At 49.2% G+C, this 20,799-nt stretch overlaps 1 protein-coding gene across 3 annotated transcripts in view; it reads right to left on the reverse strand.

The window, feature by feature from the left end:
* The window catches only part of OTULIN (OTU deubiquitinase with linear linkage specificity), a 56,556-nt gene extending 49,815 nt beyond the window's left edge, over nt 1–6,741 (reverse strand). For 2 of the 3 annotated variants that reach the window (XM_065398637.1, XM_065398632.1), the window contains exon 1: nt 6,587–6,741. In XM_065398637.1, the coding sequence (XP_065254709.1) occupies nt 6,587–6,603 (17 nt within the window). In that variant the 5' untranslated portion in view covers nt 6,604–6,741. Of the gene's footprint in view, nt 1–5,625; nt 5,670–6,586 lie in introns of those variants that run through there. The other variant, XM_065398633.1, reaches the window with a different exon arrangement.
* Between the last annotated feature and the right edge of the window lie 14,058 nt (nt 6,742–20,799).

Raw genomic sequence — 20,799 nt, forward strand, 5'->3', positions numbered from 1 at the left:
AGCTGCTGGGGCTGTATATATTAGAAGGGATTCTTCTAATGGGACTAGTGACCTAACCATATCTTGTAAAATCTCTGGTCAGCAGCTCAATTCCCTAAGAAAGGGAGCACATGAGAAATGGTGATGCTAACAGCTGACACAGAGGGAGGCAGACAGGGCCGGTGCAACCATTTAGGCAAACTAGGCGGCCGCCTAGGGCGCCTAGTGGTTGGGGGCGCCTAAAAGCCGATCCACGTGGTGCTTGGGTACCAGCAATATTCAGAGCCAGGGGCCCAGCTCCAGCAATACTTGGGGCCGTGTGTCCCCCCCGGCCCCACCTGCAGCCCCCCCACGCCTTCCCCGAGTGTCCCCTGGCTCCGATTTGCTGCCCCCGCCCCGGCCCCCCCGCTCGCCTTTCACGGCCCCCAGAGTCTCTGTCCGGGAGCAGAGCCTGTCTGTCTTTGTCTCCTCCATGCTGCTTCCCTGCAACAACTGCTGCCGCAGGGTCCTAGTGCCCCCCTCTCCACTGCCAGGGCAGACTGGGGCCTTGGCTACACTTGCGAGTTACAGCGCTGTAAAGGCTCCCCCAGCGCTGTAACTCACTCCCCGTCCACACTGGCAAGGCATTCGCAGCGCTGTATCTCCGTGGTTGCAGCGCTGTATCTCCGTGGTTGCAGCGCTGCATGTACTCCACGTCCCCGAGAGGAATAGCGAGTATTGCGCTGCCGCTGCAGCGCTGCAGTGCCAGTGTGGCCACCCAATGCGCTGTGACTGGCCTCCAGAAGTATTCAGCAGTATCCCACAATGCCTGTTCTAGCCACTCTGGTCATCAGTTCAAACTCTACTGCCCTGGCCTCAGGTAACCAACCATGTAACCCACCCTTTACATTCCCCGGGAATTTTAAAAATCTCCTTCCTGTTTGCTCAGCCCGGCGTGGCGTGGAATGCTATCAGCGAATCTTTCCAGGTGAACATTCCTCCACGCGCCAAGCGAGCCCCAGCATGGAGCAATGGCGAGTTGCTGGACCTCATCAGTGTTTGGGGGGAGGAAGCTGTACAGTCCCAGCTGCACTCCAGCTGTAGGAATTACGATACCTTCGGGAAGGTATCAAAGGACATAATGGAAAGGGGCCATGACTGGGACGCCCTGCAATGCAGGATTAAAGTGAAGGAGCTGCGGAGTGCCTACCGCAAAGCCCGCGACGCAAACGGCCGCTCGGGTGCTCCCCCCGCGACCTGCCGATTCTACAAAGAGCTGGATGCGATACTTGGGATTAACCCCACCTCCACTCTGAGCACCACCATGGACACGTCAGAGCCGGTGTGGGGGGGTGGGGGGAGGAAGAGGAGGAGGAAAACGGGAGTGATGGTGGTGGGTCGGATGGAGACACCCCGGAATCCCTGGAGCCATGCAGCCAGGAGCTCTTCTCGAGCCAGGAGGAAGGTAGCCAGTCGCAGCGGCCAGTACTTGGTGGAGGACAAACAGAAGAGCAGGTTCCTGGTAAGCGGTTTTTTTTTTCGGGAAGGAATTTTTTTGGTGCGGGCTCTTTGGGAGAGGAGGGTTAGGCATGCATGCCTAGATGCAGAATAGTGCATTGATGTGGTTTATCACATCGTGGTAATCGGCCTCGGTAATCACCTCGAATGTCTCATCCAGAACGTGTGCAATGCGCTTGCGCAGGTTTATCGGGAGAGCCACCCTGGTCCTTGTCCCAGCCAGGCTAACGTGTCCGCGCCACTGTGCCGCGAGGGGCGGGGGGACCATTGCTGCACACAGGCAAGCTGCACATGGGCCAGGGCGGAAGCCGCATTGCAGTAGAAGTCCCTCCCTTGCTTCCCAGGTCACCCTCAGCAGCGAGATATCGTCCAGGACGAACTCCTGTGGAAAATGTTGGGACAGTGTTCAGTGTAGGTGCCCCCTGCAGCTGTTGGCTCTCCCCAAGGCACAGAAACCCAGAGGACAGTGCAGCCCTGAAACAATCAGTCCCCCTTACTCACCATTTTGAGGCTCCCGTGGGATGTGTGCGCTCTGTTTCGGACAGGAAAATTATGCTATTGCGTAGACCCTGTGTGTTTTCTACTCCTTAAGTGCGGGGGGAATCATTACTCTGTCTGGTATAAACAATGCTGCCTCTGTTAAATGTTGCATTTTGCCTATACAGCTGCATCAACCTTGAGACCTCAGCCGTCCCTCTTATCGCCTGCTCAGAGACTGCAAAGACTCAGGAAGAGACCGCGAAAAAGCAAAGAAGACATGCTGCAAGAAGTGATGCGGCAATCTATTAAAGAGAATGAGAAAGCACAGAACTGGAGGGAGAGAGAAAGCAGGATCCGCCAGGAAAATGCAGCGCACCGGCGGCAAAGCACCGAGCACCGGCAGCAAAGCACGGATCGGCTCATAAGCATCCTGGAGCGCCAAGCAGACGCTATCCAGGTGCTCGTAGCCATGCAGAAAGAGGAGCAGTACCGCAAACGCCACCCCCCCCTACAGCCCTTGTCCCAAAACTCTTTCCGTTGTGCCCCACTGTCACCTCCGACCCACTTTCCTCAACTTCCGTGTTCTTCACGCCACCCGCTGCCTCCAACACCAGTATCTTCACCACCCAGCCCTGAAAACCACGACCCTTACCCTCTGCACTCAACCCCCATCACCATGCAGTATAGCTATCCTGAAGTGCAGCACTCACTGCACAGCACACCAGACAGGACATACGCGAATCTGTGATTGTACCGTTCCCCACTCCACCCCCTTGTTGCTTTTCAATAAATAATTTTTTTTTCTTTTCAATAAATGGAGTTTTTGGCTTTGAAAACATTCTTTATTATTGCATAAAGTAAAAGACTCCTTAGCCCAGGAAATAAACAGGCACTGCAAGTCTGCTTGTCTGCTTAGCAAACACTGATTCCTAAAGATTGGAACTACTGCACTTCACTCCTGTGCAGGGCACCAGATATCACTGCTGGTTTTCAGCCTCAAATTGCTCCCTCAAGGCATCCCTAATCCTTGCAGCCCCGCGCTGGGCCCCTCTAATAGCCCTGCTCTCTGGCTGTGCAAATTCAGCCTCCAGGTGTTGAACCTCAGAGGTCCATGCCTGAGTGAAGCTTTCACCCTTCCCTTCACAAATATTATGGAGGGCACAGCATGCGGATATAACCACGGGGATGCTGTTTTCGGCCAAGTCCAGCTTCCCATACAGAGATCGCCAGCGAGCCTTTAAACGGCCAAAGGCACACTCCACAGTCATTCGGCACCGGCTCAGCCTGTAGTTGAACCATTCCTTGCTGCTGTCAAAGCTCCCTGTGTAGGGTTTCATGAGCCATGGCATTAACGGGTAAGCGGGATCTCCAAGGATCACAATGGGCATTTCAACTTCCCCTACCGTGATCTTCCGCTCTGGGAAAAAAGTCCCGGCCTGCATCTTCCTGAACAGCCAAGTGTTCCGAAAGATGCGTGCGTCATGCACCTTTCCGGGCCAGCCTGTGTTAATGTCAATGAAACGCCCACGGTGATCCACAAGCGCCTGGAGAACCATAGAGAAATACCCCTTCCGATTAACGTACTCGGATCCTAGGTGGGGTAGTGCCAGAATAGGAATGTGCGTCCCATCTATCGCCCCTCCTCAGTTAGGGAACCCCATTTGTGCAAAGCCATCCACTATGTCCTGCACGTTACCCAGAGTCACGGTTCTTCTGAGTAGGATGTGATTAATGGCCTTGCAAACTTGCATCAACATGATTCCAGCGGTCGACTTTCCCACTCCAAACTGGTTTGCGACCGACCAGTAGCTGTCTGGAGTTGCCAGCTTCCAGATTGCAATAGCCACCTGCTTCTCCACTGGCAGGGCAGCTCTCAATCTCGTGTCCTTGCGCCGCAGGGTGGGGGCGAGGTCCTCACACAGTCCCATGAAAGTGGCTTTTCTCATCCGAAAGTTCTGCAGCCACTGCTCGTCATCCCAAACTTCCATGACGAAGTGATCCCACCACTCGGTGCTTGTTTCCCGAGCCCAAAAGCGGCGTTCCACGGTGCTGAGCATGTCCGTGAATGCCACAAGCAATTTCGTGTTGTACGCGTTACGCAGCTCGATAGCATCGTCGGACTCCTCACCCTCACTCTCACTGTCACTTTGGATCTTAAGGAATAGTTCGACAGCCAAACGTGACGTGCTGGCGAGACTCGTCAGCATACGCCTCAGCAGTTCGGGCTCCATTTCCCGCAGACAGATCGCGCTGCACAGAAACCGTTGAAAGATGGCGCCAAAGGTGGACGGAAACAAAGGGATTTCTGGGATGCGAAGCGATGCATCACGGGGCGTTGGGACAGGACCCAGAATGCCCCGCACCTACGCCCCCTTCCCACAACCCACGGCGCCAGAATGGGAAGAGGTGCTCTGTGGGATAGCTGCCCATAATGCACCGCTCCCAATAGCGCTGCAATTGCCGCAAATGTGGCCACGACAGTGCGCTGGGCAGCTGTCAGTGTGGACAGACTGCAGCGCTTTCCCTACTCAGCTGCACGAAGTCAGGTTTAACTCACAGCGCTGTACATCTGCAAGTGTAGCCAAGGCCTCACTCTGAGCCTGCCCTTCCCCCTCAGACCCTTTCATTCTCCAATGGGACCCTCCAGCAGCACAGGGGATCCCTCTGCCCGCAGTCACTGCTCCTGCCCCATGCTGGGCAAGGAGGCACCCCCATCCCTCACCCCCAGTGAGGCTACAGTCAGGGGCAACAGCAGGGGAGGAGGCACACGCAGCGCCCCACCATGGGGGAGGCGAGGGAGATTCCAGGACCTGAGAGGGACCCTAGGAGCACATGCAGTGACAGTGGTGGGGGTGAGTGTGCTGCTGGGGGGGGGCGGGAAAGGGGGGCTCGTACCCCAGAGCTTGCTGTTGCTGGCAGGGAAAGAGCTGGGGGGAGTCCTCCTCTTTGGCCCCTGTCCCAGAGCAGCCTGTCTGTACCCCAAACTCATCCCCAGCCCGGCCCCACCCCAGAGCCCACACCCCCAGTCAGAGCTTTCACCCTCCCACTGCACCCTCAACCCTCTGCCTAAGCCCTGAGCCCCTCCAGCACCCCAAACACCTTATCCCCAGTCCCAGCCAGAGCCCTCATCCCCCCACACCCTGACCCTCTGCCCTAGCCCCTCCAGCACCCCAAACACCTTATCCCCAGCCCCAGCCAGAGCCCTCTCCCCCCACACTCCGACTCTTGCCCTGAGCCCCTCCCACACCCCAAGTCCCCCATTCCCAGCCCCAGACAGAGCCCTCACCCCTGCACCCCATCCCTCTGCACCCCTCCCATCCCAAAACTCCCTTCCAGAGTCGGGGCTAGCTGCCGCGGGGGGGGGGGTCCCCGGGCAGGGTTAGCTGCAGGGGGGGGGCTCCCCAGGTGGGGGGTGTGGCGGGAAGCTGCTGCGGGGGGGGGGCTCCCCGGGTGAGGGGCTGGGTTAGCTGCCGTGGGGGGGGCAGGGTTAGCTGGGTGGATGGGGGGGCGCAAGGTGGAAGTTTCGCCTAGGGCACGAAACTTCCTTGCACCGGCCCTGGAGGCAGAACAGGGACACAGAGGTGTCCATCACACAGCAACCAGATTAACAAGGCTCAGTGTGCTAGCAAACAGCTTTGCTCATGCAAGAGGCATACATTATATTCTTACAAGTGAGCTGCTTTTCCCTCGCCAGGGCACACTTCTTCACAGAAGCAGATTTTTGAAGGTGAGCTCTGCAAATCATCACCATAGATCAAGAACCTCATCATCTGTGAGAATGGGCGGTGTCTGCACCCCACGGCTGGGGAGTCAAAGGAGTGCAGGCAAGGCCGGCCTGCAAGGCCAAAACTACACCCACAACCAACACCAATCCTAAACAAAACAAAACACCCCAACCCTTATATCAAATAAAGAGAAAGCAGCACCACTCAGCTCCAGCCTCACTCCCAAACAGACCCACAATCACTTGCAGGAGAGAGACAGAAACGAGAAATAGCCCAATAAAAAGCCATGGTTAGCATTAATTGATACTAAAACGGAAGAAGAGCTCTCAGAGGGAAATACAGACACCCCCACCCCCCAAAAAAGTTGCACAATTCTCTTCAATAATTACTTCTCATCTACTTTCCTTGATCTCTCTTTAAATCCAATTTTTCCTTCAAAATACTGCAGATAAGAATCTTTAGTAAAATATTTCGTAGACATTATTGGCTCCTTATCCTGAGGTTGTAGTAAATTTTGAATTAAAAAAAACCCCACAACCTTGGCATCATAATAAATATTTGCTTGTTTAATCCCTCCCAAAATATCTTCGTTTGCTCAGAGAAGTGACTGCAGCACCAAACACAGAGCCTCATTATTAGGCTATCCAATCTATTTCTTAATAGTTGAGACTAAAATTGTTTGCTTTTTAAAGGTATAAAACTATCCTTTATACTTAAATCAGACTGCCGCAGAGAGTTAGCTGCTAGCTGACTCCGGTTTCTTTTTATCTCTGCTCCCATCCTGGGTAATATAGTCACATTTCTTTCTTATGTCTTCCTGATTCAAACCTGAATTCTCAGACAAAAACGATTGCAGATTTTGATCTCTCTCCTTATTGAGTATTAAAACAGAGGCAGTTTTGTACCTTATTTGGTTTTCCATCGGCCTCCCTTGCTGTGCAGGCTTGCAATTACCTCCATTTTTCAACCTAAATCACCATGTCATTTATAAACAGGAACATATATTTCTTCACGCTTTGTCTTGTCTGGGTGCTTAAATTCCTACTAGTTCGATGCAGTCGCTTTCACTTTCGCTTTTTCATTTCCTGCGACGGGACATACTTCAACGTCTGCTCATGTAATTATCTTTGCTATCACGTGGGGGTTTGTTGTTGTTGTGTACAATTCTCATCAGTACAAGACATTCGAAGAGTAACTAGGTTAAACCTTTGCTTATTAACAGCCACACACACGCCCGCCGCTATCACGTGCTGCAGTCACCCTGTTTCCCACTGACAAGGTACGCTTCAAGTGGATATGTAAATCCCCATCTACTGTATTTAAAAAAATACTGAAAAGATAAGCTTCCAGATATGAATCTATTTGGCCCAAAGTGTTTATGGTGTGCTGTTTATACTTTAGGTTATGTATTTCTCCTAGAATTAGCTCTACATTAAGCATTTAAAAATGCATGCTTGTTATATGTCTGGTTTGTAATTGGTTTAGTAGTCCAATCTTTATTTTGTTCAAATCTAAGGTATTACTAGGTAGGTTTAATGCTAAGATATTTTCTCTGTCTGTATTAACTAACTTACAAATCAAACTGATTTTCTTCCCACAACCAGTCGTGCCTTCCCCCAAAACCTTGCTAAGCACCATAGCCTTTCGTGGTTCTTTAACTAGAAGAACATGAAAAAACTTCAGCTGGAATTTCAAAAGGGGATAATTTTTAAACACTTCCTGTGCCAAAGTTAAATGTTTCACTGAGAGATTATAGAAAATGCAATTGCCCAAGGAAGAGTGAGTGTGTTGAACTACAAGACTAGATTCAAACATTGAAGTGTAAAATAGAAGTCACCTTGACTATGTTTTTACATATACTAGCACTCATGCAAGAAAGTTATTACCCAGGCATGACTCACATAACCTCTAGTCTGAAGGCTTTGAAGTAGGGTGACCATACTCTAAAGTAAAACCAGGTCAGCCGGGGCTCGCCTGAGCCACCCCACACGCCCACAGGACTCGCCAGAGCCACCATCCCCCCACCGCCCAGGGCTGGGGCGGAGCTCCCCCAGAGCTCCGTGCCCCATGCCGCCCGTGGCCAGGTTGACACACCCCTCCCTGAGCTCCATGGTGCCTGTGGATGGGGCTGACCGTCTCCCCTCCTCCCCCCACGGGGTGCTGGAACAATTTGTATAGTGGGGATGCTGAAGGCCAATGAACCAAACTGTAAACCCTGTATACAATGGAAAACACTTAAAGCCCGGGGGCACCTATGCCCCACACCCCTAGTTTCAGCACTTATACCCCACCCAAGCTCTGCGCCGCCTGGGGCTGAGCTCCCTCCTGCTCCCCCGACCCCCCGAGCTCCTGCCCCATGCTGCCTGTGGCTGTGGCTGGAGCTGGGACAGACACACACACACCCCTCAAGTTCCACGCTGTGTGGGGCTGGGGCTGATCCCCCCAACCTCTACGCTGACTGTGGCTGGGGCTGGCCCCCCGAGGGCTGGGGCTGCGCCCCATGCTATCTGGGGCTGCAACTCACCCCCAAGCTCTGTTGCCCAGCACCTCACGTCACCACCCCCCAACATTCCTCCATGCCCCCCCTTAGGTGGGGGCGCACCCTACTTTTTTGGTAAACTGGGCGTTTGTTTGTTTGCCAACTGATCAGTTTTGACAAATGCCCATTTTTGTCAAAAAAAAAATTGGGATGGCAGGGACAGAGCTTAAAAAGGGGACTGTCCTGGCCAAAACAGGACGTACGGTCATCCTACTTTCCCAGCTAGGATGTGGCCTGGCTGGGAAAGGGGGGAAGTAGTGGGGACTTGGCTTAACTCTGAGAGGCGGGGAGCAGTGGTCACTGCCAGAAGGTGGGAACAAGAGTAGACCTAGCCAAAGGCTAGTGTGTGGAGAGTTGCTGCTCACTAACTTTGCCTATCCAACCCTAATTGCAGTTGCCACAGAATATTAATGTTGTGCCCCATCCCTGAGCACTGGTAGGGGCGAGGGAGTGGTGGCAGTGGCAATCGCAAGCTGGAGAAGAGCCAGAGAAACCTCTCTACCCTCTGGAGATTGGGGATATCATAGAGTAACAAAGCCTGGAGGCTTCCTGAGCAGCAGAGGAAAGGGATGGGCACTTCAGCCATGAAGGAAGGCAGCCTAGTTCACAGAGAGAGGAGGGAATCCCTGTGGTCTGAGGACTCATTGAACCCAGGGTTTCCCCACACACACTAGTTAGCTCAGAAGAGTGCTGAGGGTACTTAGGCTCTTCAGGAGATTTGGGCAGATGGTGCTTTGTCCCCTATATTGCCCCTTACTTCATGAGCACGATCCTTTGGACACCAAGGAGGATGATCACCTGGCAATTTCTTGCAGTTGCCAGATGCAGCTGTCCCAGCATCCTCTGGGATTAACTGTGGGTCCTGTGGGAGTCAGATATGCTGAGTCCTTCAACGAACAGCCCACCAGATGAGAAGATAGAGGGTGTCCCAGTCCTAAAAGGGGTTTTGTAGTCACAGGCCTTTCTTTTCTCTTCAGTCTCTAGGTCAGCCAGCAAAAGTATGGGATCTCCACCTTCTGGAGACAGCAGCGCTGGAGCTTTGTGAGCTGGCAAGCCCATTAAATGGGGGGGGAAAGGGGTTGTTACATAGATGAAAATGTTTTATGTATTGTCTTCATCTGCTGGCCCGGAGGATCTATCCCCAAGCATCTGGACTGGCACAGAGGATTCAAAGAGAAATAAACAGTAAGCTTTAAGCTTTGAAATATGCCCATGAGCTGAATTACTGCATAGGATATCACTGTCGGGCTGCTGCCAGTGTGGACAACAGCATAACTGTTACACCAAAAAAGAATCTCTAATCTGGATGTGGGCAGTGATTGTGATTGCAACAAGATAGGGAAAAATTAAAGAATGCAATATCCTTTATCAGCCCTTGCCAGGCCCACTCCAAGCACCATCACTAGAGGCACTGTTCGCTGTGAAATTCAACATGCAAGTCAATTCAGTTTGGTTCTTCCCGAAGATATCCTGTTAAGCCCACATAAACAGTTTCTGTGTTCCTAAGTACTTCCTCATTTCCTTAGTGACTCTAGTGAAGCAGAGCAGGTACATTACTCTGACTCAAACTGGAAACCAAAGGCCCTGACCAGGGGGCACCACACAACAGGCAAAATTCAAATGTCAAATAAGGGCCTCTAATTGACTAATGTTCTTAGCCCAGAGTGCACCCAAAAATTAATTTTTGCAGGTTTTCCACTGTAGTGACCCCCCCAGACACAAAGTTGCTACAGGGACCCTTCGTGTAACTGATTTCTGGGTTTGTGGTGCCCTTCACTTGTAAATTCAAAGAAACAAATGATACAGGTGCAAACCATGATAAAACTCAATATGCAGTTTGCTTTTTAAAGAAGGAGGCACTTTATTTAAGAAAAGGATGGGGAGAATGAAAAATTAGGATAAATATGTTACAGACAACAAATGGAACCCGTAATGACAAACAAACACACCAGAACAACCACTCAGGCAGTATAGTTAATATGCCCAGCTCCCTGCACTACTGGGTTGAGTGGGTGTGGGCACAATGCACCTCCTCTACCCAGATTTCCTTTCATCAGCTTCTTCCACATCTTCCAACCCGGACGGTTGTTTAAAATGGAAACAAAGGAGTAGCCTCATGTCCTTCTTGACCCACCCATAGGCTGTGGAGCCAAGAGAGGAAAGGGGTGGAGGACAGCATACCAGGGTCATGGCCTGACCACTTTTAAGCAGGTACATGGAAAATAGAGTTGTCACCCGGCTGGTTTCTGACTGGCCTGGCCAATTTTTCTACTCTCTTGTCAGCTACCTGTCAAGAGATGTAATCTACTGCATGCGCGTACAGTTGCATCACCTGAGGGCAAGCTTGCCCATCCAGGAGGGGTAAGGTATGGAGCAGGGTGGAGGGGGCAAGGGCTTCTGGGAGGGGATGGAGTGCTACCTTAAGGGCTACCTGAAAGGCTGAGACTCCTGGGAGGGGGTGAATATAAGGGCTCACGGGCAGGGGGAAGGGGTTTGGCTGCAGGTGAGGGGACAGCTAAGAGGGGAAAAGGAAGGTCAGGTGGGAAAGGGGCAAATCTATGGTCTCCTCCACTTTAAATGGCACTCTGGAGCCTCTGGACTCACCCACCCTTTCCATGGGTCCTCTAGCAAAGAGAGGCAGCTTATAAAAGTCTCCACTCAGGCATCATTTAGAGCAGCTGTTCCCAAACTGTTTGGGATTGCATTATCAGCAGATGGAGTCACAGTGATCCTTAGCGTGTGGAGGATGCCATTTTGCTCTGCACAGCGTGACCTCGCACATATGGTGCATGCAGAGGTGAAAGTAAGCCAGTACGGTCTGGTACGGCGTACTGGCAAGAGCCGATACGCCGTGCTGGATTGCACCGGCTTCCCCGGTGGTGATTTAAAGGGCCCAGGGCTCCAGCCGCTGTGGGGACCCGGGCCCTTTAAATCACCACCAGAGCCCTGCCACCACTACCCCAGCCCGAGCACAAGCCCTGTTGCCCCGGGGTGGCGGCGGCATGGCTCCTGCGGTGATTTAAAGGGCCTGGGGCTCCACGGTGGCCAGAGCCCCGGGCCCTTTAATTCGCCCCTGAGCCCCGGGGCTCCCAGCTGCCTTTGCAGCTGGGTGCTCCGGGGTGATTTAAAGGCCCTGGGGCTCCCAGCCACAGCCGGAGCCCCTGGGCCTTTTAATATTGACAGGCCCCACCTCTTCTGGTTGAGGCCACGCTTCTTCCGGTTGAGGCCATGCCCCCACTCAGGACTCCGGCATACCGGTAAGTCCTTTAAGTTACTTTCATCCCTGGATGCATGCGAGGTCACGAGGTCACAATGCACGGAGGATGCCATTTTGTAGAGCAAAATGGCATCCTCCGCACAGTGTGACTTAGCATATATGAGGTCACACTGTGTGGAGGATGCCATTTTGTAACACAAAATGGCATCCTTCATGCAGCATGATCTCACACTTATAGTGCATGTGAGGTCACGCAGTGCATAGGTTGCCATTTTGCTCTTCAAAATGGCATCCTCCATGCTGCCTGGGGTTCCGGCAGCAAATAATTAAAATGGGGTTGTGCCAGCAAAAAGTTTGGGAACCCCAATTTAGAGCCAGCGGTGAGGTGATTAGAAATCTGGGTTATACCACCTTCTCTCTAAGAAGCTGGGAAATATCACACTAGGTGTCCATATGAATGCCCAGCTATGGCAACTTGGATACTGGAGGTTCCATATTTCCCCTGTAACCTAACCATCAGCACCTTCTAAAATCCCACATATTCCTGAGTTGGCCCGACCTGCAAACAAAAGAATTATCCAAATACCATGTAGCGTGATGCAACCCTTTTTTCCAAATTAAGGCCCATTCCATTAAGTGATGAATTTCATAAAGACAGCACAGGAAACCAAACAGGCTTAATTCCCTTACTAAGCTTCCTACACAAAAGACTGATAATGTGTGTTTCACCTTTACTGAAGTTGGTCTGATCTCTTGCTTCATGCACCAGAACATAAACCCTTGGACATCTTTTGGAATACATTCTATTGGTTGACTTATTTCTTGATACAAGAAGTGTGTTAATTTCTGTGAGGTATCCTCTTCTGCTCACTACCTTTGTCAAACTCCAGGTATCCAGTCTGGATCCAGATGTAGCACTGGGCTTTGAAAGTGAAGATCCGGAAATGGAGGTGAATGAAGACAGACACAGGGCTAGATTTAAGTGGCAGCCCCCAGCTTTATTGAAGTAACACTGGAGAAGGGTGCTAAAGGATTATAGATTTTCATAATCAGGTTTTCACAGTTAGCTGTGCCCTACACAAACTAAGTATACTGTGGATAATATACACAGGGCCATTTACTTTAACTATATGCTCATTTTCTGCTTTCAAGCACTGTTAAGCAGACTGTCAATTGTGGAAACAACTATTCACTTTGACTGCTGAATATGCAGAAATACTACTTCATTTCGGTGATGAAATAGTAAAGAATTGTTGCCAGTATCTGGAATGCTCTGATACAATTCATAGCACTCCTTTACAAAATTGAGTAACTTGTCAATATGGTGAAGTTCAAAGGTTAAAGGATGTAATGCAGAAAGAAACAATTTATTGCCCTTGTTTAATGCATCTGTTGAAATCAAGCAGAAAATGGTATAATCTCCGGACAGGTATTAAATAATTCTCTGACTAGATTTTGGTGCCATACCATGTTTATCCAATGACTTTGCTTTTGTTTCTGCACTTTACATGTTTTGAGGGTTAGAAAACAATTCCACAATTGGGATGAGAGCTTGTTCCCCAATCAAAGGAATTATTGCTCCAGTGATGCCTTACTGCATGGCACACAATGGTCATTGCTGCTGCTGTTATAGCTGCCTCTTCCTTTCGGGCTTAAGAAAATATTAGCTTTTTTCTTTTTAAAAAAACCTGCCAATTTGTTTTTCTTATATGCAGCACCAGAATCACAGGTTTTGACATCTTTGCCACTGTGAATACTGGAGAATTCCTGTAGAACATACTGGGCAGGAGGCCTTCAGGCTATTATTTTGGGCTTGCGTAATCTACAGATATTTTCCCTCCCTATCACTTCTATATCTACACATTCCCTTCACTTTATTCCTCTAACTGTTGTGACACTGCTATTGGTGTCTGGCACTTCTGACTGAGTTACACAAAGCTTGTAATTGATGGATTTAAAAAACACAAAACGATATACTTTCTTATCTCAAACTGTATTATGGCATTCTGTTCGTGAAACCAGTACCTCAGGACCTTTGGAAGCAATTCACCACAGTACATGCCCTCTGACCCTGGGCCCCCTCTAGATCTCCTACATTTTCTCTGCAGGTCCTTCTCCTGTTACACTTGAATCAGAGAATTAGGCCCAAACTCTCTCAACTTCCCTGATCTGTCTGAATATGTGAGTTCTGCTGGGCCCCCTTCACTGTCTGGGACTCTCCACAGAGCTCTCCCCTAACCCCTGGTGTCATCTCTCTGACAGAGCAGGTTTCCTTTTATAAGCCTGCCCAAAATAAAAATGGCTGGCCATGCAGGGGCAAATGTCAGATGTAGTTCACCTCCCTTTGGAGGTGTGCCGACCTGCCACCTTTGTGCCTTGGGAACAGAAGTGCTGGAAGCTCCCTAGAAGTGGGGGGTCCACTGGCACCGTGACCCCACATCTGCCCCTCCCCTCCCCTTAAGAGAGAAAAATGGGGGTGGAGGGGGCAGAGAGTAGCAAGCGGTGGAAAGGACCTCAGGGGAAGAGGCAGGGGGGAAGGAAGAGGTGGAGTGAGGGTGCGGCCTCGGGGCAGAGCGGGGGCAGACTCACAGGGAGAGGGGTGGAGTATGGGCAGGGACTCAGGGGGAAGGGCAGAGTAGGGGCATGGTCACAGTCCGGGTGCTGGTGGCCCCCACTTCTAGGGAGCTTCCGGCACTCCTGGGAGTAGCCTCCCCAAATGAAAGACTCATGTGCCACCTATGCCAGGCTACTCTCATGAGATGCCTGGTCACCAGACCCAACCACTGGCCCAACCCCTTTAACCTGGGAAGTAGATACCTAGGCATAGGTGAGACTGAGCCCACATACCCTTAAAGGGACAGTCCACTCTATGACAGATGGTATAGGAGTAAACTGGAGGAAGATTGTTGTTGGCTTCTCATACACTAAATTGTTTTCACTTATGTGCACACCATGTGAATGGAGTCCTATCTGCAGTGAATGAGGACCTCCTGCACTTCAGCAGAGCAGGAGAAGCCATTTGTAAGACCCATGTCCTAGACAGGCAGATTCAGAGACTGTCTGAATATAGGATCTTGCCATTCCTCTGTAACAGATCTTGACATGAAGATAGAAGAGGTTGGCTGGTCAGTTTCAGTAATTCTGTGAACCAGAATTGCCTGGCCTCTGCTGGCACTATCACCCAGGCCATGTGCTGTGATTTTGTTGAGCACATGTGGAATTAACTGAATGGGTGGAGAGGCATACAGGAATCCTCTGCTCCAGTGTAGGATAGAAGCTGTCAAGGATCCTTTGCCTATTCCGGCTCTGTAGCAATACAGAGAAGGCACTTGATATTGATCCTGGTGGAGGGATGACCCCATATGTTGAATATCACTTACTAATATGAACCACTGCCTGAGTTTTACTTTAAAATCACCTCTCTTGTTCCTGGCTTCATCTTTGTAACTAGCCACTAACAGTGGGATGTGAAAGAACTTCTACACAGTTATGTCCCTTTCCTTTACTATAGCTAATGAGCACCACTTGTATTGGTGGAAACCAGAGGCCCGCTGCCCTCCAATGCATTCAAATCAAATTTCAGGACCACTTATCTTCTCAAAATTCACTTTCCTTGCTCTGCCTGACAGAATTCTTCTAGTAATTATTGAGAAGACAGCATGTACCTGTTAACACACAAAGATGTGGTAAAATAATCAATAATTTTAAAATGTAAGTTAAACCATATAGTTTTGAAGTATTAATACAGAAGGAATATTGATTGTTAAGTAAAAGTTAATAAAAACAGAATACTAATTGTTGACATTTCTTTGTATGTAATAAACCAAATGCTCTCTCATACTTGTTCTAAATACTGACTTAGAAATACAAATAACAGCAATGAAGTAGCATTACTAGCAGCTTACCTTCCTTTTTGCTGTATTGACAACACAACTCAAGTATGCGTCAATTACCTATATCAGATTATGAAAACCAAAGCATTAAACATTTTAAATTTCTGAAATTAATCATTTCAGTCACCATCCATGTTTACTATTATTGTAATATAGCTTAGCACCCAGCCAGTTTGTTGACCCATAAAATGAAGATTCATTCAAGTTGAATTGTCTCGCTTTTGCCTGTAGTCTGCCTTTAATTTGGTGGGATTGCACACATTTCACTAGAAAAGAAATAAAATGCATTTCTTTGTTGCTGTTCATAAATTAAAAACATACCATGCCACATAATTCTGATCAAATTTCGAAATGTTATTAAGACATTACATCAGTTTATCAAGAACTTACCTTTCCAATACCATGTCTTCTCTTCCAAATATTCCATAACCATATCTTTACCTTTGATAGAACTGTTGCTTGTAACTTCTTAGCCATACAGTCCATCTCTTCAGCCTCCCAGTTTGACTCAGTGCTCTCATCAGGGTTCAAAGATGCATGAACACATTTTTTTTAATAACTTGTGGGAGTATTGTTGTCTCAGTACCACCCATACCACTTTGTATTTCAATGTCTTCGTCTGATGCTTCATTTCCTGTATATATTATTGGTGGCTTTTTAAAGGGTTTTGATTTGGAGATACTGTACATTGATCATAATCTCTTCCCTGATAAGATTTCTCATTTAATTATATATCCATATTAGGTATTTTGTATGTCTTCTGTAAGTGGGTTGCAGCTGTCCTCCATTTCTTGTTTTTGTTCTTGAATTGAGTAACATAATATGGTCCCTAGAGTTGAATTTTAATTTTCCATATCTAGAAATGTTTCTTTGACAATATTCTTTTTCCTGTTTGTCTTGTGCTCTGGAGTTGCTGTTTACAGCCATTCTACTGTCAGGGAATGTCTACACTATGATATTAAGTTGATTTTAAATAAGTCAATCTTTAGTAACTGATTTTATACAGTCGATCGCTCGTAGATTTGCTCATCAGAGTGGGCAAATCTACCGTGGGGCTTGCTGTGATCCAAGTAGCCAGGGCAATCAATACCCTTCTGCTAAGAAGGGTAGTGACTCTGGGAAATGTGCAGGTCATAGTGGATGGCTTTGCTGCAATGGGGTTCCCTAACTGTGGTGGGGTGATAGGCGGAATGCGTATCCCTATCTTGGCACTGGACCACCTTGCCAAAGAGTACATAAACCGCAAGGGGTACTTCTCAATGGTGTTGCAAGCACTAGTGCATCACAAGGGCCATTTCACTGACATCAACGTGGGATGGTCGGGAAAGGTGCATGACGCTCGCATCTTTCGGAACTCCGGGCTGTTCAGAAAGCTGCAAGAAGGAACTTTCTTCCCAGACCAGAAAATTACGGTTGGGGATGTTGAAATGCCAATAGTTATCCTTGGGGACCCAGCCTAGCCCTTACTCCCATGGCTCATGAACAGGGCCGGCTCCAGGGTTTTTGCCGCCCCAAGCAGCAGCAAAAAAAAAAAAAAAAAAAAAAAAAAGCCGCGATCACGATCAGCTCTACCGCTGCCGCCGCTTCAGTCTTCAGCGGCAATTCGGCGGCTGGTCCTTCGCTCTGAGAGGGAGTGAGGAACCCGTCGCCGAATTGCCACCAAAGAGCCAGACGTGCTGCCCCTCTCCGTTGGCCGCCCCAAGCACCTGCTTGCTGGGCTGTTGCCTGGATCCGGCCCTGCTCATGAAGCCATACACAGGCACCCTGGACAGCAGTAAGGAGCAGTTCAACTATAGGCTGAGCAAGTGCAGAATGGTGGTAGTATGTGCCTTTGGACGTTTAAAGGGGCCCTGGCGCAGTTTGCTGAGTAGGTTAGACCTCAGCGAAAGCAATATTCCTATTGTTATTGCTGCTTGATGTGTGCTCCATAATATCTCTGAGAGTAAGAGGGAGACGTTTATGGTGGGGTGGGAAGTTGAGGCAGATCGCCTGGTGGCCAATTTTGAAGAGCCAGACACCAGGGAAATTAGAAGAGCACATCGAGGTGCGCTGAGCATCAGAGAGGCTTTGAAAAACAGTTTCATTACTGACCAGTCTATGGTGTGACAGTTGTGTGTGTTTGTCCTTGATGCAAACCCGCCCCCTTTGGTGAATGTACTTCCCTGTAAGCCAATCCCCCTCCCCCCCTTTGACCACAGCTGGCACAGGAAATAAAGTCCCTATTGTTCTAAATCCATTCATTATTTATTAAAATTACTTGAGATCACTGACAATGCTGATTAGTAAAAGGAAGCCCTGGTGTACAAAGAGTTTGATAACGGGCGGGGTGGAGGAGGAGGGAAGGACAAGGCCACATTGCTTATTGTAGCCACACCACAAATCAAAGCTGTTTGAATGACAGCCTTCTGTTGCTTGGGCCATCCCCTGGAATTGAGTGGCAGGGTGCCCAGAGCCTCCCCCTTCCCGCGTTCTTGGGCGTCTGGGTGAGGAGGATATGGAACTTGGCAAGGAGGGCAGGTGGTTACACAATGGCTGCAGTGGTGGTCTGTACTCTAGTTGCTTTTCCTGCAGCTCCACCAGACACCTCATCATGTCCATTTGCTCCCGCATTAGCCTCAGCATCTCCTCCTGTGTGTTCCAATCATGCTCACTGTATGCTTTCCTGGCCTCTGCCACCGAATGCCTCCATGCATTCAGCTGTGCCCTATCAGTGTGGGAGGATTGCATAAGCTCTGAAAACATGTCATCATGAGTGCGTTTTTTTCACCTTCTAATCTGCGATAGCCTCAGGGACGGAGTTGATGCAGGGAGCATAGAAGCATTTGTAGGTGCAGGGGGGGGGGAAAGGGAAAGTAGACTTTTAAGAAGATACATTTCAAATAACAAAAGGAAGACACTTTCACAGTGAATCAAGCAATTCACAGAGACAGCACATGTGTTTTAGGTACAAGGTCGCATTTTGCCTTTTATATTGAGCACCTGCCGGTATGTTGAGACATCACACACGGCTGGGCAACAGAATTCGGTTTGCAGGGAGCCATGGTAAGCCAAAGGGTACGTGGGGTTGGCCTCTTCCGTGTTCATAACATGTGGGAATGGTTTCAAACTGCAGTACCCTCCTTTCCCATAGCAACCAATGCTGGTTGTGTTTGCCGTTTAAAAGGAGGGGCTGCATTTAAAAGGAGGGGCAGCGGTTTTGGGGTGGATGTGCAGCACACCCCTCCCCCCCTCCCCCATGTGGCTATTCTCGGGATGATCCCTTTTAGCCAAGCGCAAACAGCCAAGCATGCCCGGGGTCTGATGTGTCGGGGATCAGCAAACAGAGGGGATTACTGTTCCCTTATAAAACGTCCCCTATTTCAACCAGGTGACCATGCATCACTCTCCTGAGGCTGACACAGAAAGATAAAGACTGAATGTTGCATGAATGCAACCAAAACCCAGGACCATTCACTGCCATGCTTTGTGTTGCGATGATTCCAGACCACTCGCTACTGGCTTGGCGTGGTTAAGTGTCCTACCATGGAGGATGAAATAAGGCAGCCCTCCCCAGAAACCTTCTGCAAAGGCTTTCAGAGTACCTCCAGGAGAGCTTTATGGAGATGTCCCTGGAGGATTCCCGCTCCATCCCCAGACACATTAACAGACTTTTCCATTAGCTGTACTGGCCGCAAATGCATCCCAATTGCTCAGGGCAAATCAAACATTAAACACAATTGCTTTTAACCCCTGTAGTGTCATTACAAATGTGCACTCACCAGAGGTGCCTTCTCCGCCTTCAGGGTCCGGGAACAATAGGCCCTCGGAGGGTACTGGTTCCAGGGTGAGGAAAAGGTCCTGGCTGCCGGGGAGAATGGATTCTCCCCCTGCCTGCTGTGCATTCTCCTCCTCCTCCTCCTCTTTCTCATCCACAAAATCCTCATCCATGTTGCATGAGGCTGCCACCTTGCAGGTGTCCACAGAGAGTGTTGGGGTACTGGTAGGGTCCCATCCTAAAATGGCATGCAGCTGATCATAGAAGCGGCATGTCTGGGCCGGGGCTCTCACCCAAAGTGACCATTTGTCTCCTTTGTCTTTTGGTAGGCTTGCCTGAGCTCCTTAATTTTCACACGGCACTGCTGTGCATCCCTGGTGTAGCCTCTATCCACCATGCCCTGTGTGATTTTGGCATATATATCAGCATTTCTTCTGCTGGATCAGAGTTCTGCCTGCACAGATTCTTCTCCCCATACTGCAATCAGATCCAGTGTCTCCTATTCGCTCCATGCTGGAGCTCGTTTGCGATTCTGGGACTGCATGGTCACCTGTTCTGCTGAGCTCCCCACGCTGACCAAAGAGGAAATGAAATTCAAAAGTTCCCGGTGCTTTTCCTGTGTACCTGGCTAGTGCATAGGAGTTGAAAGTGCTGTCCAGAGCGGTCACATTGGAGCACTCTAGGATAGCTTCCGGAGGCCAATACCATCAAATTGAACAGCGTTGCGTCTACACTACCCCAAATTAGACCCAGGAAGGTCAATTTTAGCGCTAATCCCCTTGTCAGGGAGGAGTACAGCGGTCGATTTTAAGGGCCCTTTAGGTCGGCGGAATGGGGTTGGTTGTGTAGACGCTTTCATTATAAAATTGACCTAACGCGGCTAAATTTGACCTAACTTCGTAGTGTAGAACAGGCCTTAGTGTCCATTTTTTATTACTGTGTAGTACAGTACTACTGGTGTATCTGGTTATCTGGACACCATAACATTTCTGACTGTGTCAAGAAATGGAAAATGGTTTGTGTTCTGTAACTGAATAATAACAAATTAACTTATATTAAAGCTACTAGTGATTTAAGACACATACCAAGTAATAGGATGAAAAATCCTCTGGAAACCTGGCTTCTCAGCTGTACGTAAGACAAAGGAGTGCTATTTTTGTTGACATCTGATGTTTCAATTGCAAGCAAAATAAAATTGGTCCAAAAATTCATCGCAGTCCTCTCGGTTAGCACTGACCACCTGCCTGAATACTCTGTAAACATTTAAGGATAACTCGGTTTGTTAAAACAAGTACTTAAGCAAATGTCTTGAACTGTCTGCTTGATATAGACTGTGCAAAATATTAAGTGGAAGCACAGCACATTGTATATTGCTATGACTAATTTTTGTTTTAGATTTCAGAAGATAGTAACATTTTCAGTGTAATAATTCAGTTTGGAAGATTTGCTCACAATATTCAATTTATGACACAACCCCCTGTACTTACTGTTGGGTTTCCCTCCAAGACCTCTTTCCACCTGGTTTCCCAAGAACTCAATTCAACTCGACTTCATCACTCAGGCCTGGTCTACACTACGAGTTTAGGTCGACTTTAGCCACGTTAAATCGAATTAAGCCTGGACACGTTCACACGATGAAGCCATGCAGAGCTCATCAGCACAGGTAACCATGATGGAGTCCCAGGATCGCAAAAGAGCTCCAGCATGGACAGAAC

This window comes from Emys orbicularis, chromosome 2, assembly GCF_028017835.1.
Source record: "Emys orbicularis isolate rEmyOrb1 chromosome 2, rEmyOrb1.hap1, whole genome shotgun sequence".
NCBI lineage: Eukaryota > Metazoa > Chordata > Testudines > Emydidae > Emys > Emys orbicularis.